The 26,258-nt window shown below is 30.4% G+C and overlaps 1 protein-coding gene across 1 annotated transcript in view; it reads right to left on the bottom strand.

Annotated features, from left to right (window-relative positions):
* Positions 1 to 678: 678 nt before the first annotated feature.
* Positions 679 to 26,258, bottom strand: part of LOC129916976 (tubulin beta chain) — a 77,513-nt gene continuing 51,933 nt past the window's right edge. Inside the window, exons 3-7 of the mRNA XM_055997262.1 lie at positions 25,225 to 25,454; positions 10,284 to 10,451; positions 6,371 to 6,635; positions 1,505 to 1,827; positions 679 to 1,432 (exon numbers count right to left, since the gene is read on the bottom strand). Of these exons, the coding sequence (XP_055853237.1) occupies positions 1,343 to 1,432; positions 1,505 to 1,827; positions 6,371 to 6,635; positions 10,284 to 10,451; positions 25,225 to 25,454 (1,076 nt within the window). The 3' untranslated portion in view covers positions 679 to 1,342. The remainder of the gene's footprint in view (positions 1,433 to 1,504; positions 1,828 to 6,370; positions 6,636 to 10,283; positions 10,452 to 25,224; positions 25,455 to 26,258) is intronic.

Genomic DNA, 26,258 nt, shown 5'->3' with positions numbered 1-26,258 from the left:
TGAGAATTTTTATATTAAAAATTCTCAAGTTATGTTCAACTCCGAGTGAAGAAAATGGACCTTACAATACTCACCAAATCACCAAAAATTACAAAAAGAATTCCAGAAAATAAACAGCTGACTTTGAACTTGCTTTGTCACACCAAACACTTTACCACAAAAAAAAGAAGTGCATCATATGAGCCCATGTATAAAATATTTACCATCCACTTTGTAAAATATTTAGGTATTTCAAAATTTTGATTTTTAGAAAATCGACTTTTGTCCAGATTTTCGATCAGAATACTCCTATGTGCAGCGAAACATTTCTTGTGATAAATCCTTAACTTTAGGTTATTTGTTCTTGTATGCCAGGTAGTGGTTTGTTCTAGGTAGTAATCAGCGAAAGATTTGCTTCATTGTTGTCCCTTTTACACACTTTTGTATTTTTTAATGGGAGATGCTGAAAACTTACGACTTTTTCGTTGGTTATATAGTTTTCCGGAATCTGCAGTCAAATTTTCTTGAAATCTTATATCATCCTTATAAGCTTTGTAAACACTGAGGCGATTTAAATTAGCTTTGTGTTGACGAGCACGAGTTTGTGCTATTTCTTATACAAGTTCTTAAATGCAGCTTAATTAAATGTTTTGAAAAACCTTTAGCCTTAATTAAAAAAAAAATGAAAACAACTCCAAGTATTGATATTTGTTTAATGTTTTATTTGCTCTTTTAATCTTGTCATATTATATAAAATAATTTTTTTGTTATACTTAAATTTCTGTTTAACTTTTTACCTTGCTGCTGTAACAACTTTTTTTTTTGAAATAAAAGAAACTCTTTTACAATAAAACAGTATAACAGTTATTTAACAGTAAAATTAAGGCGAGGAAAATAGAAAGAAAACAATGAAAACAAAAACGGTATGAGAAAAAAAAACGAATCATATCTAAGTGTATGGTAGGTATTGGTTATTTTGAACAAAAAATAAATTAGACCATAATTGTAAATGTCATCGGAAAAATAAATTATAATTTACATTCTTATGATAGTCCATTACCATTCATATAATACTCAAATGTATTATTTTGAATTACATCTTCGATTGTGGTAATAATAAATCCATTGTTTTAGGAACGGGGGAAATTAAAGTCAAGTAAGTTTGAATGAAGGATGCATGCAGGAAATATTATATTGTTTTTTGTTTCTGTTTTTGGACTATTTTTTATCGACTCATTTTACACACACACACGCTCACAATTTTATAAAACGGTGGAGGCTCTTCGCATATTGAACACTGGAATAACGACGAGTAATGAACTAAGGATTGAGCATGAAACGATATGGATTACGGGGGGCCAATTTACAAGCCATTTTGAATTTTATCATCGAATGTATCATGTTCTTCTTCGTGTTCCTCATCAAATTCAACATCATCATCAGCTGTTGCCTCCTGTTGAAAAGAAAAACAAAAAAAGTCATTAAAGAAATGGTACACAAAAAAAATCGAGTGTTATTTTCATACTTGATACTGTTGATATTCCGAGATCAAATCATTCATGTTGGACTCGGCTTCAGTGAACTCCATTTCATCCATACCTTCACCGGTATACCAATGGAGGAAAGCCTTTCGGCGGAACATAGCAGTAAATTGCTCAGATATCCTTTTGAAAATTTCCTGAATGGCGGTTGTGTTACCAATGAATGTGGCTGACATTTTAAGGCCACGTGGTGGAATATCACAAACGGCAACTTTCACATTATTCGGAATCCACTCGACAAAGTAACTGCTGTTTTTGTTCTGGATGTTGAACATTTGAGTGTCGACTTCTTTCATTGACATTGGACCTTTGTAAAATTAAAAAAAAGAAAGAAAAAAAAAACACAAAGTGAAAATGAATATATTTAATTAAAACACTTGTTTTTTTTTTTTTGTATTATTTAAGATAGAAGCTACAGAATCCACTTGAAGTCATTTACAACTACTAAAAGGGCATTTTTTTTCCATACAATGGTGATCAGTTAATTTGAGGGTGGTTCGTTACAAGTGTTTCATCTAAAAATGAAATGATTTTTCTTTTTTATAAATTTTGGAAATTTGCAAGAGTTGTTTAAAGTTTCAACCCTACTATACATAAAATATTTATTATATCAAAAAATAAGGGAAAGTGAAAAAGAGTAACAAGCTTTGATCAAAATTTAAAAACATCCTTAAAAAACAGGAGTGAGTGCATCTACAGTGAGTAAAATGTCCTAACCTTCAAAATTATATAAAACGTAAAAACCATTTTTTTAGAAAACAAATTTTGAAAATATGTAAATATTGGACACTTGTTAAGTATCCAAAAAAGCAAACTGCTGCTTATATTTTAAAAAAGTAATTTTTTTTTTATTTCAATGAACAAGTTTTGAAACATCATCTCTCATATTAAGGTATATTTTTAAAACCTCTAGTTTGAGTGTATATTTTTTAAAATTTATACAGCTTGGATGCATTTTATGCTATTTCAATAAATCAAAAAGCAAATTACAAAGAATTAAACCTTAATTGCCAAATACGCTAGTAAAAGTTAACACGGCAGTATCAATAATCCCACTTACGGTTTGTGTATTTATATATTAATGATAACATTAATAAATTGTTCAGTGATACAAAATTTACATTAACTCTTTTTCCTAAAAAAAAAAAAAATATTACGTATACACCACAGTGACTTCTTTTACTACAAAATAATTTCAATTTTATGTGTTGCACTAAGATGATAGGTGTCTTCAGTCAATGCAATCTAGGAATTTTTTTAAACGAGTACTGAAAATATGAACAGTAATAAGGTTGATTTTTCAACCAAACATGAAACTAAGATGGTTAAGAATGTGAAAAAATAGGTCAAAGTTGCCACCTACATTTTCATGCAAATAAAATTTACCATCTTTCAAATCATTTAGATGGTAACTAATTGTTTATTTTTTTTAATTAAATGAAACCAACACGATTCCAAAAAATGAATATTCGTGTTGAAATCATCAACCTGTTGACAAATTTTCAAACCCGTCAAAAAAAGCAAAATGACAACTTTAATTAATTAACAAGTTGTCAAGTAACTAGAAATTACTTCCCAAGAAAGTAAGTCCTTTTTTCTCAGAAAAAAAATATTTCATTTTTCTTGAGTTGGGTATACAATAACCCGCTTGCCATATATGCAGACAGTAAGTAATTTGCCATTTGGTTGATTTTATACAACAAAACGTAATTTTGTCATTAATTTACTCTGATTAATAAGCGTAATTTGGTTGATTAAAATCTTGTGCTGGTGGATGGTTTCTCTTTCTATCAAATTTAACCCAAGTCAACTTAACAAACCAACCCATAGTCTATGCTGCTGTTGACCATCTGGCTTCCCAATCATCAGGGTTGGCATTGGCATCATTTTTTTTTAGTTATTTTTGTTTACCAAATTTTTGTACTGTGGAAATGTAAGTATGAGTCGGACGTTCTTACTCTTACTGTCAAATTAATTGAGAATTATTTAAGAAGTTGGTCATTCCTATTAAATAGTACTATTTTAAAATACTTTTAAATTCGAAATTCGTTCATTTTCTGTACCAGACAAAATTTTGGGATCAAAATTTAAGGTAAAACTTCAGAAAATTGATACTTTGCACTTGTTTGTATGGCAACTTAGAACTTACTCAACGACTTCACTTTATTCCAATTAATTAAGTTTAAAACTTTTATATTAAGGATTTTCATCCCTGGTAACAAAACCCTTCAAGTGAACTCATTTCCATTTCTTACATTAAAAAAAAGCAATTCGTTAAAATCTAGAAGATTCTAAAGTATATCCTGTTGCTTTTAAACATTTAACCCCCATGCTGCTTTCTGTTAACTACTCTCCCCTAAAGTTCCTGGAAAAAAGAAAACAGAAAAAAAGTATTTATCTCACGACTGCCATCTTAGCCTTGTTTGTTGTGTAATTTATTGTAACGCAGCGCCTATGCTAACGACCCTGTCTTCCCGTTCGAAGCTGCCAGTTGACGGACATTCCTGAATTGTACAATTGTCACCAGTTGTAGTGGCGTTTATTTTTCATTTCTCTGGTTCATTAATCATTTTCTATTTGGAGCATGAGCTCTGAGCTTAACAGACAGGGTGCTGCTACCTTATGTATTTAGTAATAGCTCGTTAGTATATAAAACAGAAGTTACCTATACCTTTTGTAGATATACAACTTGACATAAGTTGAGATACGCACTTTTAACTATTTGACTGCATTAAAGTTCATGCAATGATGGGGAGGGGGTGATGATATTTCTGGTTTTAGTTAGGTTGTTGGTGACATTCTGGAAGCTTTCGTTGGGTCACCATGTTAAATAAATTAGTTTTTAAGGTAAATCTACTATTTACGGACTTTAAAGTTAGGTAATCAACTTGAAAGAAAATGCGTTCTAGAGTAGTATCGTGCACTTTGTTTTATTTAGCTAATTAGGGAGAACTCACAGCGAATATAAGGGGAATAAGACGGGGATGAAAGGTATTATTGATTGCGGTCGTTTGTTATGTGCCTATGGTGCTACGTGATAAGGTTAACTACCACGATTTTGTTAAAAGTAATTTTGTTATTGTTAAATTAGCTTCATGTTAAAACCATCAGTCTTTTGGAATTTTATTCTATTCAAGGCAAGGTTTTTAAGAAAAAAAATTATTATTATTGCATAAAATGAGTTTAGGAGGCTCGGAAAGCAAAAAACGTTCAATTAAGTTTTGTTGGATAATATTTGATGGTTTAGTTGCTGACAATAATGCCAAAATAGAAGTTTTCATATGTGAAAAAAATGGGCAAATAAAATTGATATTATTTAAGAACAGAACAGCTAAATAATGTAAAGATATATTTGAGAGTTATCAACTTAGGGGAAATATTCATTTATAGCTAAAGGCGAATCTGAACAAGGCATCACTAGACTTATCGGCAAGGCAAATGCTGCTTTCGGGATGCTGTTCGCAGTATTTGGAAGGACGATTCTCTCAGCATATATAAAAACCAAGCTAGGACCTCTTAAATATGGTGTCTGTTCTGGGTGCTGAAAAAAGTGTGTGTTTTGAGAGTTTTTTTTTTCAATTGAAAGAAAGTTGGTAGCAAAAAACTTCTTAAGTATGTTTTACTAGCCAAGTACCTATTTAACTCTCAAAAAAAAAAAAAAAACGCTTTGTATGAAAATTATCTCAAGAGCCCGCATAAGTCCAGCTGTTTGGAATATTTTCACTTGAAAAATGATTTTAAAAACCCAATATTCCGCATAGAAATTTTGAAAATATTACATTGTCACGCATAACGTTACTAGTTGATTTTTTGTTTACTCACAAATAGAAAACTTCATTATTGAGAAATAAAGAATAGAGAGTAGAATGAAAATTGGTTTTTGGAATAGTCCAATTCTTGTCGTTTTTGAATAAAGTTTTTGTTTCAATGAATTTTGTTCTAACAATGCCTGAACACACAACAAATCAATCAAAATTTTGAAGAAATAGTTTGGAAATTCGGTCGTATTTCAGTTAAATACAATTCCATAGCTCAACATTGCCGAATTTGTGGCTTTCAAACTGTTCTTACAATTGATTCAATAAGACTGAGGTCAAGGCTTTATGGTGGTCACGACATAATTTGATTTCCAAAGCAAGTTTTGAGAATTTTAACGACTTTTTTGGGGTCCTCATTTTTCTGGAAAGTGAACTCAGCCCAGAATTCGGTCTCCAAAATTATATATTCATATCATAGTTCTGTTTTTTAAAGGGGGTGCATATTTTTAAAAATACCAAAACAATTTTTCTTCTACAATTTTCCTAGTTTTAGGATATAGAATTTTGAAAACCGAATGTTTTTCAGAATTTTTGAAAAATAAAAATTATGGTTTTACAGAATTTTAAGTCACAGTTTTTCAGATCTATAGTATTTTGAAATGCATTATTTCTGATTTACAGAATTTTGAAATAATGGAATGCAGAGTTATTTTCATACCGAAGTTTTGCTGCAAATACAGAATTTTGGTGATAATGAGTTTTTGAATATTTGTTGGGTTGGGGTAATAACTCTCTAAGTGGCAAAATTTGTATTCCAAAATTCTGCATAACATAATTCTGTGTTTAAAAAAGCTATAAATCCAAAATTCTGAAAAATTAAAATTGGACATTTTAAAATTCTAGAATAAATTTCTAAATTCTGTAAGTCCATAGATATTTCGTATTTCAAAATTGAATAAAAAATGTTTTGGTTTTGCGTTTAAAATAAAAAAAATATATACTTTAAAAATTGATTTGGAACAACTTTTAAGGATATTTCAAAAGCTATGATTGCAACATATTTCAATTTAAACATATTTTTGAATAACTTACCTCTGAATATACAGGCAACTGTAAGATAACGTCCATGTCGGGGATCGCAGGCAGTCATCATGTTTTTGGCATCAAACATTTGTTGAGTTAATTCAGCAACAGTTAGTGCACGATATTGTTGTGAGCCCTTAGCTGTGAGTGGAGCAAATCCGGGCATGAAGAAATGAAGACGTGGGAATGGAACCATGTTAACAGCTAATTTACGAAGATCTGCATTCAATTGACCAGGGAAACGAAGGCAGGTTGTTACTCCAGACATTGTGATCTAAAGTTAATTAAACAAAATTCATATAAATACCATTGATTGATGATATAATTGAGATTAAAGTAAACATTCAAAGTGGTTATTTTTTTTTATTTCTGATATGTAAGTATCTTCTTTAATATTTTTTTATAAAAAAAAACCTGAAATGTAACACTTCTATGGAATGTCCATAGGTATATATATATATTGCAGTGAATTGATTAACATAATTATTATTATTTGTAGTGTGGTCTATTCGTGGAGTTGACACAGTTTTATCACCAGGTATTATATATATTTTTTCTCATAACAAAATAATATTGATAAGTCAATTTATTGATATTGATACCTGGGTTATAAAAATAAAATTTAATCTCATCCACAACCAACCACAACAGGTTCAGCTTCAAACGATGTGGATAAATAAAGTTATTGATTTAAATACAAAATTAAAAAAAAAAAAAAAAACAATTACCTACACATAATTCAGAAGCAAGAATAACCACTTTAAACGTAAACTATAAATATAATGGATTAAAGTAATATAAAGTAAAATAATTGTGTGCTTTAAATTTGCATTACACTTAAAATAAACAAGCAGAGCTTTAAAAAAAAAAATTATATTATTTTCATTTGCTGTCAGTAAGTTTCTTGCGTTGCGTTGCATTGCTGGTAGATCTGAAAATAGTAAATATAGCTAAGAAAAAATATTATAAGAATTGTATAAAAACAAATATAAATAAGCATGAAAATTGCTAGGTGAAAAAAAATTAGATTTCTTCTATGGGAATGTTTCCCTCCAATCGATACCATACTATCATAGAATTGGATAAATTAGATAAAATGAATATTATGTAACACTAGGGTTTTGTTAGAAATTACCAACAAAAAATTCCCTTAAAATACACGGAAGTTTGCATTTTTTAAAATTTGTTCAGGCTTGCTGAATTTTATGCTCAAAAAACAAATTACTCAAAATTGATCGACCTATAAAGTCGTCCTGGGAACGTTATTGTAACTTCCATTAGTGAGAGAGAACAGGTCACGACTTCGGTGTTATTTTCGAAACGGCTAATTTTACAACAAAATTTTCTATGACGAAGTTGTAGAGCATTTAATTTCCTACTAAAAAGTTCTGAAAACAGAATCTATATTATTTATATTTCTCGAGATAGAGATAAAAAGCTTAGATTTTTCCATAACTCTCAAACGATTTGCTAAATTTCAACGAACTTTTTTAAACAAAAGTTTTTAAATGAAAATTGAGAAGAAAATAATTTTTGGATTTGAATTTTTTTTTTGAAAAATCGATTTTTGTTTTAAGTTTTGGTTTTGGGTGTTGAATAATAATTGCTTTTTTTTTCAAAAAATTATACATACAAAATAAGTTTTTTTTTTTAAACGGCTCTTAAGATTTTGAAAATATGTTTTTTAAAATGCATTTTTATAAAAAAAATTAAAGTGCATACTTTGTGCATTTTTCATAAACAAAGAGCAAAATATGTCGAAATTAGACTTTTTTGCAAAATACTTTAATAGATTCCATTACATATGTACTTTAAGGGAATTTTTTCACTAATTGTACAATACATAATTTTTTTCTTCACGAAAGCAGAAAGAATTTTGTGTACGTTTAGTTTCAACATATCACCTGTAATTAACCATCTAGATTCTAGATACAGCAACAGCATCTAGTAGATAATTTTCATTACCAACAAAAGAAAGTATTTAATTTAGCACATGTTGCAAATTATAGTAAATTTTATTTACTTTTAATCTGAAATCTCTGAATTTTAAACACTGCAGATGTTAACCACCTGAAAATGTAATCAATTTAAAAACTAAAATTTGAAAACAAAATTCTTTTTTTTGTCCACCTTAATCGACTTTTAAACCATGGAACTTTTTTTCCGAGGTTCATTCGGTCTCTACTAAAGCTTTTTGTGGTTACTGATGTATGTAGTTGATGTAGAAAGCTAATACACTATTTGTATAATTTGAAAGCGAAACAATAAGATCATTGAAAAAGTTTTCTAACTCGATAAATTGTCTACAATACAGAAAAATGAATTGTTTTTGTGTCAGTAAATACAAAATTTATTAATACTTTTTTATTTAAAAAAAAAATAACCGCTCTCAACCATGTCTGCTGCTTGAAAACAATCAACAATAAGCTTAATTTTTGTCATTCTATTTGCTTTGCACCATTTTCGAGTTAACTTTGTTTGCTAAGTTCAATACACTCTTGTTAGAAAAAATATTGTTTTCTTTATATTTCATTTGTTATAAATGCTTTTAAACATTCATTAATTTTTTTATTTGCTGACATGCCTACAAAAATTTTTTTATGACAAAGTTGTAAAGAATTTTTGTTTTGTTTACTCAATTTTTTTTAATATTTTCCTAACGTATGTCAGTAATTTTTAAATACATATTCCGAAGCAGTTTTAACTTATATTTAAAATTATTTGATACCAGTTTTTTTTCCAAAATTTAATTAATTGTCAAAAAACTTGTATAAAACTTATTTATCTGCATTTAGTTTTGTCAAATACTATTTTAGAATCAACAGAACTGTACAACTGTCTCTTGCAATGAACTTTTACTAAAATCATCATAAATTGTTTTAAACATTTTTTCTTCGTTTTTTTTCTGATTTTTTTTTCAAAATTTCCTGTTTTAAATCTAAAAATACAATCCTGAGAATCATATTATAATCTTATATTCATTCTGTTATTGTTTTGTCATTTTTTCACTATTTTTTTGCCTATTTCTCCTGTTTGTGAATAAAATTCAGAAACAATAAAATATTTTTCAAATCCCTAACAAATAATATTCTTAAAATATTTGTCTTTTATTCAAAATCCTTATTCAAAATTCCTTTCTTGTTTCCTATCTGTTTTTTCGAAGCAATATCTCAACATAAAGATTCTTCAAATATATTTAATATTTCAATAAAAAGACATCAAAACAAATCTAAGCAATATCAAAAATTCATTTTGTTTATATTGAAACACATAAAATACCAACGTTCTTATGGCTTGCGAATAATCATAATTCCAGATATGAAAATATGTAGGTATTGCTCACAAAATTAAGAACGTGCTGAAATAGTATAGGTACAAGAGAAAAAGGAAATATCTGGTTTTGGCAATTAGCTTATAGGAATTAGTCGCAAAGCAAAATTGACAAATCACTGGAATACACTCATGCTATATTCGTTTTGTATACACACCTACATATACAAAAATAGATATGTCAAACTACCTACACAGAGCGAGCGTATGTAGGTAGAGATGCGTGTCTGTAGCAAAAAGCTATATTAAGCAAGGACGACAATTTTGTAGACCACAAACAGAATAAGAGAAAGCTTGTGCATCAGCATCATCATCATCATCCGAAGAACAACACTAACTTCAACAACAACAACAACAATTGAAACTTACTGATAGCAAATGATTGAGATCATTGTAGGTGGGTGCAGGTCGCCGCAACTGATTGAAACATATATCGTACAGTGCCTCGTTGTCGATGCAAAATGTTTCATCTGTGTTCTCTGTCAGTTGGTAGGCCGTCAATGTGGCATTGTACGGTTCAACTACTACTTCAGATACCTGCAAATAGAAAGCACACACAAAGGTTGTAATGAGTTTTTGTTTTGGCACTTACTGAAACCAGGTGATTGAGGTCACCATAAGTGGGCGATGAGAGCTTCAGCGTACGGAAGCAGATATCGTATAGAGCCTCGTTGTCAATGCAGAATGTCTCGTCCGTATTCTCAACCAGCTGATGGATAGACAATGTGGCATTGTAGGGTTCAACAACTGTATCCGATACCTGTAAAATTATATAAAGGGATGATGAATTAGATGATTAGTGGGTTAGTTTTTTTTTCTTTTTTTAAATAAGCATTGAGCATAGGTTATTTTGAGAAAAAAAAGTTAAGTTAAAGTTTATTTTGTAATTTGGCATTTTTGTAATATCATCGCTTGATGAAATGCGTTTTTTAATCTAAACTTTGATAAATTGAAACGAATTTACTGGAGAAAGCTTAAAGGTTTTAACTAGATGATTAGATATAATTATAAAAAAAATCTTTCCAAATGTCATAGAAAGCCATCACGTATCTTAGTTAGCGCCCCCTTTTATTTTGAATTAGCTGAAAATACGACTTCTCAAGAAATTTATCGGCTTTAAACCAGTGATTGCTTTTCAGATACTGGTCTAAAGAACTGACTCATTTCGGTTCCGGATAAAATAGAATGGCTATCATTTTTTTTGTTTCATTTACATTTTGTGTAAATATTTTCTCCAGGTGCGGAACTATTACCTATTAACAATTCATTATCTACACAGGATGTCGTTAAATATTTTGTATAAGGCTTTCATATCCAAGTTTGGAGATCCAAAATCAAACTTCTTATTGAATTTGTAACTTTTTTCTTTTTCATAGTTTCCATGTTGGTTTTGTCGTTCTACCATTTTTTTCTAGAAAGTTTACCACCAGTTCTTTTTTTTTTTTTTCTTCAGATGAGATCATCGAATAACAAAAAAAAAAAGAGAAACAATTATTCATTTCAAAGATAAATGAGTTTGTTTTTCCGTTTTTGTTTGAATGACAAATCTTCGCATTGCGTCATAATTATGTATTTGTTAGGTTATTGCTTTTTTAAGGTAATAATATCATCATGCTAACCTGATTTCATGTGTAAATAACTAAAACGAATTTTGGACATTTTTATATTTGAATAGTAATAGTGTATTTTGTTGTTTCCGGGTTTTTTTTTGTACCAGGAAAAGTGGTGTCATAATTGTTTAATTTGTCAATTTATTAAGCTTGAAATAGTTGTTGTATATAAATGACAATAATAATAATAATTTATACAAAAAAAATTATTTGAATTATAAGCTCTAGGCTAAAGCCCAAATTTGACTCACGTTTTAATCTATTTGAGAAGATGTGGAATAGTGTGAATATTTAAAATATTGTGAAAAATTTTGATTGATTTTCAGCTTAGTTTGGTGAAAAATATTCATCATGGAAGAATTCTTTAAAAATTTACTGTTATCGAAAAAAGGTAAAGATTTTGGAAAAGAGATGTCAATCATTGATTTTAAGGCTGCTTAAATGCCCAACCTCAGATTAAAAAAAATTTTTTTTGAATGATTTGGTTTCTACAGTTGACCTTTGCAAAATTTGCCGTTTTATATGTAAGTTAGTTTTATGATTTTCTTATTTTACATCTCCTGAAAAATCTCGTGTTTTTTGAGTTGTGGCACTTACTTTCACCATTATTGGCGCTTTCAAGGTTGTTTTTAACTATACAAAAATCCCAGTTTATTATTCAAAAATGCCTAGTTAGAACAGAAACCTTAGTTTTATTTCTTTATTTTGAATTTTTATGTTCACTGTGGCGTGTACGTACTTTTTTAGAAAGATTTTTTTTTAACTTATCGGAATTGAAATAACGTAAAATAAATAAAAAAAACTCTTATGTACCTATAGTGTTTTATGTAACCTATCTTTTAATCTGTCCTTTTATTGACATGAGAGAAAAAGGGAATCCTTCGATTAACGTGAATCGAATAGCAAAATAGGGCTATAAAAGTCTTGCAATTTTCCAATATACCAAATAAAGAGCGTTTAATGTTAAAAATCACAATTGGATTAAAACTAGAACTAAAAAAAGAAATAAAAATAATATTTTTGGTTAATTTTACAACATTGAAAAAATTTCATTTGGTTCTATTCTACACTCCTGCTCAAAATTAACGCACACTTTTTTCTTCTTTAGTTTAAAATGGTCTTATTTAAAATGGCTTTGAAATTCTTTGATGTATTTTTTTGTGTTTGCTCATTGTTTAGCAAGTCGAAAAAATGCTAAACTTCAACGGTGTTATCAACCAAAAAAAAAAAAGATAAACCAAATTCAAGGTCTGAAAACTGATATTAAAATAATTTTTGTTTTTTATGAAAAAAAAAAAAAAAAAATTTTTAAATGGAAGCAAGTGACAGTTCTTTCCAATAATTTTATGCAGTACTTCGTATTGTCTCTTCTAGGATAGCGCATATGACAACCTGGAGTCGTCTGTTCATTCCACTAATTAATTTTTGAAGGTTTTGTAGTAACACTTCTTTCACTGTAGTTTTCAATTGATCAAGACTGCTTGGAGGTGGATTTCGGTGGCGAATGCATCTTTTCAATATTTCAAATCCAGATTTCTGTGTGGTCAATCCAAATTGAAAATATTCTCAAAGCACTCTAGCATGCATTATCTTGCATCAGACTAAACTGTGGACCAAATCTAAGGGTGATTGGAACCGGATGCTGATCGAGGACATCAGTCAAGTATCTTTGGGTACTTAACGTAGGACTAGGAGGGCTCACTAACTCCGTAGGTGTTGTAAAGCAGAATTTACTCCATGAAAATGTACGACTTTTCTCTAAAAGGTTCGCTGGTTAGCAGACAGACTTCAGCAAATCTCTCCCCAAATCTTTCCCACAGTCATTTTATTCCATACCTTGAATTTAAGATCACTACTGTCTCATTTGAGAAAATAACCATGGTACTGTGGCATAAGTGCGTTAAGGAGTGTATAAGAATAATATTTGACAACTCCTAGTTCTAAGACCATTTAAGAAATCGAATGATAAATATTAAAATTTTCAGTTCATTGGTTCAGATAAATAACCTAAAAGCAAAAGTAATTTATTTATTAAAAAAAAATTTCCAGGTATGGTATTAAATATTATTTTCAGATAATTGAGTTTCCCTTAAATTGAACTCCGTAAACACCAACAGAGAGTGTGTGTCGAAGCTAAAAGCTATTATGTGTTTAATTATTCATATATTCATTCTATACGTCAAAAGTCCGTATAATGTACAAAAGGATATCAACTTGTTATTGTATTACGTTATTAATGATTATGATATAATTTCTTCATCATCCAAAATCAAGAATATTGCTGTGTTTTGTGTTTGTGTAGATATGTATATCAAATAACGTAATTATTTCTCATCATGCAACACAGTACCATAATTAAGAAAACCATCATAATGTATAAGCAAAGCAAGAATACCAAACAAACTGTCAAAGGATTTTCATGGCATTATGGATGACACATGACTATAAGCCAGCCGCCGTTTACTACTCTCAAATGCAACTATTATAGAAGGTGCAATGCTTCTTCTATTTAAATAATTCAACAACAATTTGATTGGATTGCTTTAAGATGCACTAAGTAGACTTCCTTGCTCTTGTTAGCAATCATTTACCTATACACAGTTGATATAGCACAGTACAATTGTAAGCAAATGTAACGTCTTCGTTAAGCTTAACCTTTAATTGTGAAACATCGTTTTCGAGAATTCCAGATGAATATTTGTAATTCCATTGATTTATTTGCATCTGTCAATTTTGTTGGTGTGATCCTTTGTCTTTAGTTCAAAATGTCTGCAGCTGTAGGATAAACAATTGCAAGTAGCAGCTTTGTCGGTTACAATGCGTTGTCTTATAATACATTGAAAGGGTCGGCCATCTGAGGAATAATATTTGATTGTTCGATACCGAAACAAGTTTTTACAATTCAGGTTAAAATATTTGATACACTCTATTTTTTTCGACAGAAAAAATTGCTAAATTAATTTATTTAGCAAATAAAATTATTTGGTTAAATAGACCTTTAAAAAGGAGAGAAGTTTAAGATTTTGATTCAATTTTTGAACTTAGTGTTCGAAATTATCCAGAATAAAAAAAAAAACTTAAAAAACATCATTTAAGATCTATATCTAACCAACTGAATTGTACTGTTTATGCGTGTTAATTCAAACAGGATATAAACACCAAAATAAACTGATTTTACATCTACACAAACACAAGTTCAGTATGCTTGTATGAACAAAGTTTTGAATAATTTGGTTAATACATGAAAGGTGACCGGTGTTATACTAATTGAGAGAGAGCTAGCCATTCAATGTGAAACAGCTGAATAAGTTTGTATAGAGATTATGAATGCTATTGTACGATGAGATGTATTTTGGACACGGTGATGATAGCACGAAGATAATATGTAGATTTGATATGAATGTGTAATAAGTACGAGTGTACTACTCTTGAAAAGATGACCTTAATCTGATTCATATAGAGATGCTTTTTGTCTGTGATTATTTGACTGTGTCTTTTTTGATTAAAATGAATGTTTTGATTTGAGAAACATTTTCGAAAATTAACAATTGTTGAAAGATATAATTGATAATTAACACGAAGGAGTTCTATAAGTGGCTGGATGTTTCACAAATTACAAATTTTCGAGAAAATATTATTGTTTTAGACAGAAATTTTGATTACTTAATTGATTTGTTAAATTTTAATTAATTCTACTGAAAGATGGTTTGATTTATTAGTTTAAACACATAAAACAAAGAATTACATATGTATTTCTATTTTCGTGATCTTTTTCTTAATATATTAAATTCTAAGCGGGTAAAACAATGTGTTTTTTTTTTAAGTTTTAAGTTAAAGAAGTTCGAATGACTTGAAACTAAAAAGTTTTGGGCCATTATTTCATTTCTGAAAGTGTAGAAGCCACTAGGTACATTTTAAATAAGGACTTGGCAAACAGAAGTCAGATTTTTGTTAATAGTACAGACGAAAATTTTGGGGTACATCGAGCAATAATTACAATAATTACACTGGTCAACAAAATTGAACTTTTTTTTTGCCACAAGAACCAAGATATACTTTTCTAGAGGTTTTTGACGTTGTGAACTCGAATCAGAAGTCAGAAAAATTTGATTGGCCTCCGTTTTTGAGATATTTTCGTTATAAAATGTTAAAAACGTCATTTTGGCTGTTTTCGAGCTTCTAATTTTATGTGGGGTAATTCATTATAAAGAAATTCGTGCCGTTGATTATAAGAACAGATATTCTTCTTTCAAAAACTGTTTAAATTTTCCCGATATCTTTTTTATTGCTCGAGATATCTTAAGTTTCAGTTAGTAAGATAAAGAGAAACTAAATTTAATCTAAAGTTTAAGTCCCTGGGCATACAATTTTTGCCACAAGAATCAAAATATATTTTTCTAAAGGTTTTTGGGGCGCTAAACTCGAATCCACAATCAGAAAAATTCTATTAGCTTCCGTTTTTGAAATATAACAGTTATAAAATAAACATTTTTTTGCATTTTATAACGGTAATATTTCAAGAACAGAGGCCAATAGAATTTTTCTGATTGCGGATACGATTTCAGCAACCCAAAAACCTCTAGAAAAGCATATTTTGGTTTTTGTGGCAAAAAATTGTATGCCCAGGGACTTAAACTTTAGATTAAATTTAGTTGCTGCTTCTGAGTCAAAGACCGGTATTTAAATGTTTAATATCTCGGGCAGTAAAAGAGATATCGGAAAGATTTAAACATTTTTTGGAACATAAAAACCAGTTATTATAAACACCTTTATATTTTTTTTCTAAATGAATTACCCACATAAAAACATAACCTCGAAAACAGCCAAAATGACGTTTTTCGGCATTTTCTAACGGTAATATTTAAAAAACGGAGGCCAATAAATATTTTCTGACTTCAGATTCGAGTTCAGCACATCAAAAACATATAGAAAAGTATATTTTGGTTCTTGTGGCAAAAACTTTGTTGACCAGTGTTATTATTCACGGGACTTTGTATGTATTTTATTTTCATTGATATAAAAAAAAAACATTACGCTTTTTTCCCGCACTCTCAGTTTTTCAAATCTAAATTCCTATAGATGATAGAATACAAAATGCTCGCCTAAATTTTCAAAAATTTTATGTCAAAAATAAGTTCTTCTGTTTTGTGGGCTATTCTTTTCTAATTATCCTATTTTAACAATACCAGTCGACGTTTCGGGTATGCTTATTCTGGTATTATAAAAATAAGATCATTAAAAAAGACCTAAAGCCCACAAAACAGAAGAATTTATTTTTCTTAAAAAAGGTCACGCAAGAAGAAACAGTTGTTTTATGTCAAAGGTTTGATACTCTGTGTTTTTAATGTTAAAGTGAGTATTTTTTATTTTTACACTATTTCCCTATAGAGGAGAAAGGGCAAGAGGCAAATGGGGACAGGAGCGAATGTGTACATAAACGTTTTTAGTCCACTGGTTAAACACTTAGATATAAAATTTCCATATCAAAATGATTAACCAGTACGTTAGAGAACATTTTGATAGGGCAAAGCCATATCAGTGTGGAACACATTCGCTTCTGGTCTTTCAAAAAAAAGTCTCAAGAATTTTTACGGCAATAAATAGCATGCTCTTCGGGCATTAGTTAACCTGTGAAAAAGTCTTGACAAAAAAAGTTTAAGTTTGGTTTTGCCGTTTGCCAGTAATATAATCCTTGAACACAAACGAAGTTGGTACGTATATCAAGTTAGATTTGAACCTACTTTCGGTGTGAGATTCCACCCTTAAAAACCATTAAATCAAAGTTAACTATCAAAATACCTATCAAAATGACTCTAAATTTCAAAAATACCATTTTGAATACTATATTCAACGACACACAAAGCTTTGGGGGGAAATCTATATAAAGCTCAATCAAATTGAGGTACACCTCTAACAAAACAATCCAAATCTAAATCATAAACAACAAAAACTCCATAAAGTTGCGGATGAACAAACCAATGTTAGGTAATCATACTGGTCAAAATCGAATTGTCTACATCATAAACAGCAGCATTACTCGAAAGCGGGGAGGTGGCGGGCGGGCGGCTGAGGGAACATCACAAACTCCTGGCGTACTCTACATTGCGATACAACTCTACTCTGCAAATGTGTGGCACATGTGCCCATAAATTGTTATACCACCATATGCAACCCCTCCCACTTTAGGATTCTCAATCTTCTTTATCGATGGTACAATATCAACGGTTAACCCCAAAACTGCATATTCACAAACATAAAATAGCAAATTATGCAAAATGCGGATAAGCTCGATAATTGAAATTAATTACCGTAAACATTTTCGTTACGTGCGAATTGAATATTTTATGCTTTATATGTGCTCGCATAATTTAATTACGTTATCTAAATTGACCGCCATCCGTGAATGAGTGGCGGCGGCGGATGGCCTTAATCATTTTCAGCAGAAAATCCCTCCACAAATGCCATTTCCATTTGATTTTATTTGACTCAAAATTTATTATAGCCCCGAGTATTGTATCTCAGAATTTTTTTCTTTTCTAATTTTATTTCCACACAAAATATAAATTATTATGTACAATTATTTGGAAAAGCGCGTCATATTTCCCATTATTATTTCTATTATTATTATGATTATTACATTTTGAAATAAATATTTTATATTGAATTTGTTTTGTTTTAGCTTTTTGCGTTTTTGTGTGTGTGGAGGTGTGCAGACCCAAGACCCTATGTCACGTTCGTAACCAAAACTATGCTGTGTTAACCACAACCACACTTGACCAATATTTAGTAATTTATTAGAGGAATTAGACGATGTCAAATTAGTACAATTAGTAATATTGTTAAATTAAATCAAATCAATATAAATATAAATTGTTCATGTATGTAGATTTAACATGAGTTTTCCATAGGTATACATGCCAATAGGAATTTGAATTGCATTTGTGGAGTAATTCGAATCGATCATAGAGTGTGTGAAGGGTATGGCGGAGATTAAGGGAGAAAATTAGAAAAAAAACACAAGCACACGCGGATATTGTGTGTGGAATTATTGATATTATTTTGAATTTGTTATTTTTAATAAAGCCTTTGGTTTTAATTTTGTTTTTTTGATTTTGAAAAAAAAAAAACTTAACCGCAGGCGGTTTTGTGAATGTGAAATGCCTCAAACTCATTAATCCTTAGTACTGGAGGTTATTTCAAATTACAAGTGGATATCATGTGGAATAGAAAATATAAAACAAAGTATTGCCAGATGCAAGCAAAATTAGCCTTAAATATTTGGATTTGTAATTTGTAAAAATTAGAAGCATCTTAGTTTTAAAAAAATCTGTCACAAAATCTCAAGAAATTTTATAGTTTGAAAGTTTTTGTGTAATATTTCGAAAAGAAACTTGCAGTGTTTTTAAATTCCATAATAAATTCCAATACAAATCTATATAAATCCTTTTGCTACTGCACCAACATTTCACTTCTCACTTTTCAATCTAAGCTTTTCAAAACTCGAATATTTCCATTTTTTTATGATAAAATATAAATTTTTGGGAAAGGCTAGTTGAATACATTTTGGCTATTTTAAAGTCCAGTGACTGTTTGATGTCTTTAAAATTGGTGCAGTGCAAATGTTTTCTCCAAATTGGATGTAAGCAGATAGAAAATGTTGCATTTTGGCTAGGATTTTACAACCCAAAGGATGAACTTTTGTTTGTTGACAGGGGCGTACGTTGAGTTGTCGGGGCCCCGGAGCAAGACTAAATTTTTGGGGCTCCTTTGATATAGAAAATAAGGACAAATAAAAAAGTACGTATACGCCCACTTATTTTTTTGGGACCCCTGATGTACCTATCATTTGTTGGTCGCTAAAATTATGTAAGTAATATTTTTTGGGGCCCCAAGATAATATGAAATTTTTCTTTCAAAAAAGCAATTTATCTTTTTGAGACCCCTAAGGTGATACTTTTTTTTTTTGAAATATTATGTGGCTGGCTAACAATTCACTGAAAAATATAATTTGTCTCTCTTGTGTCCGAAGTGATTCATTTCAAGTATCTTATCTTTTTGCTTTGATACTTTTATAACCAGTTGCCTTCTCTACATTGTCTCCTTACAGGTTCCTGGCGTATTGGGGGCCCCGGGCACCGCCCCACTTGCCCCAATGGTGTTTACGCCCCTGTTTGTTGATAGAGATTTGAATGAACATGTCGGGAATGGCAACAAAGATTATGAGATTTGGTTTCAAAAATGGTTTCGGTACGGAGCTAGAAATCTTCCTGGTAGAAAAATTCTAATTATGTACTTGTACCGGTCACATGGTATTACAATCCGATTTCTTACAAATCATGCACTTAGGTGTACTTCTGACAGGTAAAAATACTCCAATTTGTATGAAATGGAACAAATTTCGGGAACGTCGGATACTTCCATAGGGCCGAATATGTTTTTCAAACCAAAGGAATGGAAATCAGATCAACTACCATCTGGTATGTTGTATCATGAAGGCACTAGTAAAAGATTGCAAAGTGGTATTGGGATAGAAGCGATCGCTCAAAAATACTGTCTTCAAAAATACTGGTCTATCTGAAAACGGTCTCAGGTTATAGTCGTATTGTTTGCGAATGCATCGAATGCTTTCCTTGAGGAACTTTAAAAGAAATAATTTCATTGGTGACAGATGCATCTCTTTCTTAAAGAATTTTCAGAAATTTTTTTTAGAAAGACTTAACTCAGCGAGAACCAACCCAGTTTTCTAAAACGTTATTCCATTCTTCATAACATCTGCACTCTTACAAGCATAATTCGTTTGATCGTACCTACTTGGAAAGTTGCAAAAAACTCTATCTCGCTGGATGTTCTCATATCAGGTAAGAAAATTCATTGTAAGTTTATTCAACGCCATTGGTTGTTTTTCCGCGAAAAAAATCCAAACTGTAAAACCTATCGAAAATTATAACATACAAAACCTGTAGATCATTTTTTTCCTTTTTTTTTTCCTACTGAAGAAGTTATAATATCGAACGTAACTTAAATTGACTAAAATATCAATTTCTGCCAATGGTTTATACGCTTTTTGTTGTTAATATTCATCAACGATGTGTATCTAACAAACGTATCTCCTATATTATGGCATTAAACTCTTAATACTTAAACAAACTACTACATACATAAATGAAATCTACTCATATACAAACATTAATTCAAACTTCTATTATTTCTGAAGAATCTCTTGTTTCGTTAAGGTCATATTGACTTATTCAAACATCCATTAAATTAAGTGTCACTTGAATGTTGATTCAGTCATTTGATAATCTTTATCATCACACTTTTCACTCGTTAACTTGTTTGTCATCTTCAAGCAAATAGTAAATATCTAGTTTTTTTTTTTCAAATTTATAATCTAAATTTATTTATTTAAAAGCATGATTGTCGTCAGTCAATGTTGTCACTGAATATATTTAACTCAATCATAGTATAGTTTAGTGGCTATGAATTCTTTCAAAACAAAAATAATTCTTATCAGTATTGATAACAAAAAACAGGTAGGTGCCAGCAAAATTTTATATCAATTTCCGTATTTTTGATAAGTTTGTGAAATATTATTGCATTTCAGGGAAAATTAGGTCAATTCAATTGAAAACAAATCGAAGGTTTCAGGAAGATATCCTGAATTCTGATTTGACTAATAATGAAATTAAAGTTTAAAGGTTTTTATAACTCTGTTAAAGGAGTGCTATCAAAACGTAAGCCTTAAGCCTCTTCAAAATTTATAAAATTCTAAAAAAAAAAAACTTCCATCGCTAATTCCGCAAGTATAGTTACTATCACGAAATGTTTTGATGATTTATTATGCGGACCGCATAGCGTTACCGCATTTCACCCTTCATTGGTTACAAATGTGTTTGGTAATTGTAAAATTTGTTGACGCTAAATCTCATACGACAGGTGGTGGCAGGCATAGCAATACAATGATGGGTTGTGATGGAGCATTGACCATAATTTATAGGCCACCCATCGATTGTCCAGGAATATAATATCCAACACAAAACCACTGCGGATAAACATAGAGATACATCCAGTGTACGCGTTTAACCACGTCCTCCAGTCGTCGTTATAGTCGCTGTATAGTCGTCATCGTCATCACCGCCGCTCGCCGCCCGTCATGATTGTCGTCGGTCGATTGGTCTCAGCAGCAGTCATTGTTATTGTCATTGATCCCCTTTAGCTATACACTACACAACGAGAAATGTCATTGGGATTGTCTTGCGGTTACGTAAGGGTTGCGTACTTCATAAATCAATTGCAATTAACTTATCACAAATTGTAAGATTTAATGTTAAGCTTCTTGGTTGTCTTATAATAAAACTGACTGACAATCGAGAAAGACACAAAGGAGAGAGAGAAAGAGTGTCTGATAGGGATGGGGAATGGGGTTGGAGCCGCCCACTTTGATGATGCTCTCGCTATTTCTATACATAAAAATATAGTTCACATTCGTGACACAATCCATTTAAGACTTTCTCAATGGGAGCTCATAAAATTGGGTATTTAAACTAAGAGAGAAGTCTTCCTACTATATAATATAGGGAATGTGGTGGTCATAAATCATCGTTTAATTCAATTAGATAAAGTATACAGTACCTACATTTTGCTGCTACTGTTGCTGCCATGGCTCTGGGTCAATTGAGCGTTAGGTCAAAGTTAGGTAAATGGAACGTGGCGAAGTTGACGTTTAATAGGGTAGGGTATATAGCACTCTTACTCTTGTATATTTTAAGTATTCTGTTTTTGCATGATGATGGTATTTAAGAGTAAACTCGTAAACTATAGTCTTTCGAAAATTTCTATTTTAATTCTTTTCCTATATATAGCTTGTGCTGGCTGCGTTGATTGATTTGATTCAAGAAAAGACAATGGTTTTTTAGGATGGGGGACCATTTAAGTGACGTCAGATAAATGTTTGAGCAATTTCATTTAAGTTAAAGCAATTTTAATTAAGTATTGGTTTTATTGAGACTTATTTGGAGAAATTGTCAAAATTGTTTTGTTTTAATTGATTGTTAAATAATTTTTATTTTTTTTTTTATTTTTCTAGTATAGCGTTTAGGATTTGGGGGCAGATGTTTTACTTAATTAAGATTCTGTAAAGGTTCTCAGGTTATTTGATTAGAAGCGAAATAGAAGCTGTAGTTTTTGCTTAGATATGCTCATGGGTACAAAAAATGTTTCAATGTTTTTCGATGGCAAGTCTTTTTTTAAGCGAAGCAAGTAGTAAAGAAGAATGAAATTTAGAATTCGTATAGGTACAAAAATCAAATTTGAGACAACAATAATATCAAATATACAGTTTTTGGCTTTTACACTGCCTTAAAAAATTGAATTTTTTTTGTTGTTCTTTAAGATTTTCTTAATTGTTCATCACTTAATTGAATTTGATGATTAGGTATTCTTTCTGACTTTATATTCAGGAGCTCAAGTTTCCAACATTTTCCAAACTAAAAGTGTTGTTTTTGCAATTTTCAAATATCTTTACATGGTGCTTAATTTGTTTCCTTATTTTAAGCTTTCATAGTTTAGTTTGTTTTCTGGTATTGACATATTTTTGAGAATGTAAAATAATATAATTGGCTAATATATTTGCTTTCAATGGATTCCCAAATCTAAAGTTGGTACTTATGCTTATTGTAAACACCATTCCACATTTTGAACAAGTGATGACGCAATCATTACCTCTGAGTTTGACAATCGAATTTGTTTAGTTGGAAATTTCTATTTTATTTTATATTTTTCGATTTTTCAGTTAAACAAATAAAATTTAAAATGTGAAAAAAAAAAAATAAAATGTTAAAATGGTTGTATTGGTGCTGTATTGGGATGTTATCATTTTTCAAAAAGAAAAAATAAATAAGGAAAAAAATTAGATTTCACTATTTTTCAAAGTGTCAAAAAATAAAAAATAAGCTACTAGGTTTTTTATTACAAAAATGCATTCCAAAATGCTTCAAAGCGGTCTGGCGGGGCGAAAGCTGTAAAAAAAACTTCTGGTACCCACATTTTGAAATCAGGGGATTTTTTATGATTTTTTGGTGTATCATTTATTCGGTTAATACCTAGCAAAACGCCAAAAGTTGATTTTTTACTGCACTTTGGATGCGTCTGGCAGAGAGAAGGCTGAAAAATAGCTGGCTCAAACTTATATTTTCTAGACCTAGAATAGTCATAGAATGTTAATTTGTTACCATCATACGGTTATACCTTACAGAAAATAAGCTATTAGGTTTTTTATTACAAAAATGCATTCCAAAATGCTTCAAAGCGGTCTGGCGTGGCGAAAACTGAAAAAAAACTTCTGCTATCCACATTTTTGAAATCAGGGGATTTTTTATGATTTTTTGGTGTATCATTTATTCGGTTATAAAAAAACGCCAAAAGTTGATTTTTTGCTGCACTTTGGATGTGCCTGGCAAGGGAAAAATATCACTGCCAGACTTTTTCCGTTGACATACTGTGGTGCATATCTAGATATGTCCACACTCGAATTTCGGTTATACCAAAACTGTCAAAATATGCTGCCGGCTCTCGGTCTATAACTTTTTAAAAATACTTTAGTCAGGACCTAGTAAGTTTTGAAGGAATGGTTGAATATAGTAAAAAAGCTTTTTATTTTTCTTTAATAAACCCCCAATATCTGGATTTAGGAAAACAAATTGATTTGACTTTCAGCCATGGCAACAATTCTAGCATTGGAAATTTTCAACAAATTGGAGTGTTTTTCCATATTTTAGAAAGAAGACATTGCTCCACTTTTCAAGTCTAGAAAAAGGCACCACAAGTAGCAATATTAAAATTTTGTCACACAATATTTGTTTAACATGTTTAAAAAATTCACAGTATTTGTGAATTTTTTTTTATACATAAATTAACTCCGGAAAGTGAAGCAAAGTAACCGTAGATATCAGTATAAGACATTATGCAATTAATATTTAATGGGTCACTGTGCCGGTTGTGTGTTTTTTTTTTGTATTTTTGTTGTAAAAGTTTTAACCTTTTAACTAAAATGATGCAAAATCAGGGTACTGAGTTGATTTGGTAGGTACTTTGACTTTACATGTTTAAAAAGCTCGAAGCAATTTCAAAATTTCCCAAAACGATTGAAATGTAAACCGTGGGCAATATTATACAAACAAAACAATACAATAATTTTAAAAAGAAATTGACGGGGAAAACATAGATTTGGCTGTCTGCGTATTATGTATATCAAAAAATTGTGTAACCCGAAGACAACAGTTTATACTTTGCCTCAAATAATATAAAAAAGAAAACCAAAATTGTTAAAAAAAAATGTCTCCCATTACAAGTTTCCTTCGACTTGATACTAAATTTATGTTTTATTCAAACCCAATTCCAAGACATTTGTTCTAACCAAAAGCCCAATTGAATTTAAATTAAAACAAAACAAACAACTGATGGAAAACCACAATTGAATTGATTCATCTCCAGAAGGCACTACACACTCCTCCTTCCTCCTCCCTCCTCACACAAATACAATTGCTGCTTCTGGATATTGTTACTTACTTTATTATACTCGTAGTCATATACTACAACTGCTGTACATTGTTCACAGAAAATCCAAATCAATTTGTTTTTTGAAATACAAATTTTAATTCAAAATACAAAACACTGTTATAGATTGTTAGAGAGAGAGAGTAAGATAAAAACAACCATCAAGAAAACGATAATCAAAGATAAATAAATTCGTTTCAAAATTTCAAAGCTTAGTATAAGTATAAAGATATAAATTCGTACAGTATAGAGATGAATGGACAAGACATACAAACAGACGGACAAATGTGTATCGGTACCGGTACCAAACCAAGAGCGAACAAATTTTCGTATATCTTTTGTGAAATTCAAAGTTATTATCAAACTCACCTTCGGGGATGGAACAACAGAGAATGTATTCATTATTCTATCAGGATACTCTTCACGTATTTTCGATATTAACAGTGTGCCCAGACCAGATCCGGTACCACCGCCCAATGAGTGTGCCAGCTGAAAGCCCTGCAGACAGTCGCATCCTTCAGATTCACGGCGAAGTACATCCAATACGGAATCAATTAACTCAGCACCCTCCGTGTAATGGCCTTTTGCCCAGTTGTTACCTGCAAAGGATAAAATATTGATTTTGTCATCATGTGTTTTTTTTGTTTTTTTTTTCTGTTCTGTTTGAGTTGTTTCTTTGGTTATTGTTGTTGTTTTTAACTCTGAAAAAGGTTATAGTGAAGGTATCAAACTCAGAACAACACACATTTATATCTAACAACTAACATACCATAGGTATATGAGATTGTTAAGAACTAATTGAAGATTTCAAATTTTTCCTGTTGACATGGCCAAATTTGAAGTCTTCATGTGAGTTAGTAATATACCATGGTTAGCGAAACATATGTTCACTTCCACTGAATCTACCTACCTACCTCTTCTATTAAACATTCGCTATTACTAGGGTCAGCTTTTTTTTTTTTAAGTTGAAGCTGAATTTTACCAGGAAAATTGCTTTCAATATCAAGTTGGGTTTTAAGGGAATAATCGTTTTGACAATCGTTAGTGTCACCTTTTATTGTAATGGTAACAAAACTACAATAACACTGTGCAAGTTTATTCAAAAAATTTTTTGACACAAGTGCGGTTTTGACTGTTCCCCCTTTTTTTCGGAAGTTTTTTCAATAATTTTAGGAATTTTGCCCGGTTTAAAGTCATTTTTCTTGTTTGTATTGCTATTTATTCGACTCAAACGTAAATAACTATCAGCATAAAACAAATAAACACTTTTATGCAATTTATTTAACAATTAAGCAAGTTTTTGTTGAAAAAATTAAAAAAATTTGGATTTTTTTGCATTGTTTTCGTTTTATTATGTTTTAGTGGAGTAACTAAAGCAAATTACAGATCCAATTCTTATAATT

The sequence above is a fragment of the Episyrphus balteatus genome, chromosome 3, assembly GCF_945859705.1.
Source record: "Episyrphus balteatus chromosome 3, idEpiBalt1.1, whole genome shotgun sequence".
NCBI lineage: Eukaryota > Metazoa > Arthropoda > Insecta > Diptera > Syrphidae > Episyrphus > Episyrphus balteatus.
Note: the sequence above shows the minus strand (reverse complement) of the source record. Positions and strands in the feature narration are given on the sequence as shown.